Genomic DNA, 220 nt, shown 5'->3' with positions numbered 1-220 from the left:
ATAGCAGACCATGCCTCTCCTCGCAAAGAACAGAAGCCTTTGTTTTCGCTTCTTAGAGCAGGCCGAGAGCTTAAAAGTCTGAGACGGTCAGGTGGAGTGGCAGAGCCTCCTTGTGTATAAGAGAATCGTGAAGATCGGGGGTGTAATGACGGACTTAAAAGAGCATGCAGTGAAAGTGAGTGCAGAAAATGCCGGGAACAAAGGAAATGAAAAGAGAATG

General features: G+C 47.3%; 1 protein-coding gene across 1 annotated transcript in view; it reads right to left on the bottom strand.

Annotated features, from left to right (window-relative positions):
- Positions 1–70: 70 nt before the first annotated feature.
- The window catches only part of LOC119589361 (neprilysin-1-like), a 9,049-nt gene continuing 8,899 nt past the window's right edge, over positions 71–220 (bottom strand). The window contains exon 5 of the mRNA XM_037937978.1: positions 71–153. Coding sequence (XP_037793906.1) covers positions 71–153 — 83 coding nt within the window. The remainder of the gene's footprint in view (positions 154–220) is intronic.

The sequence above is a fragment of the Penaeus monodon genome, chromosome 25 (assembly GCF_015228065.2).
Source record: "Penaeus monodon isolate SGIC_2016 chromosome 25, NSTDA_Pmon_1, whole genome shotgun sequence".
Taxonomy (NCBI): domain Eukaryota; kingdom Metazoa; phylum Arthropoda; class Malacostraca; order Decapoda; family Penaeidae; genus Penaeus; species Penaeus monodon.
This window is presented reverse-complemented; position numbering and strand designations above follow the sequence as displayed.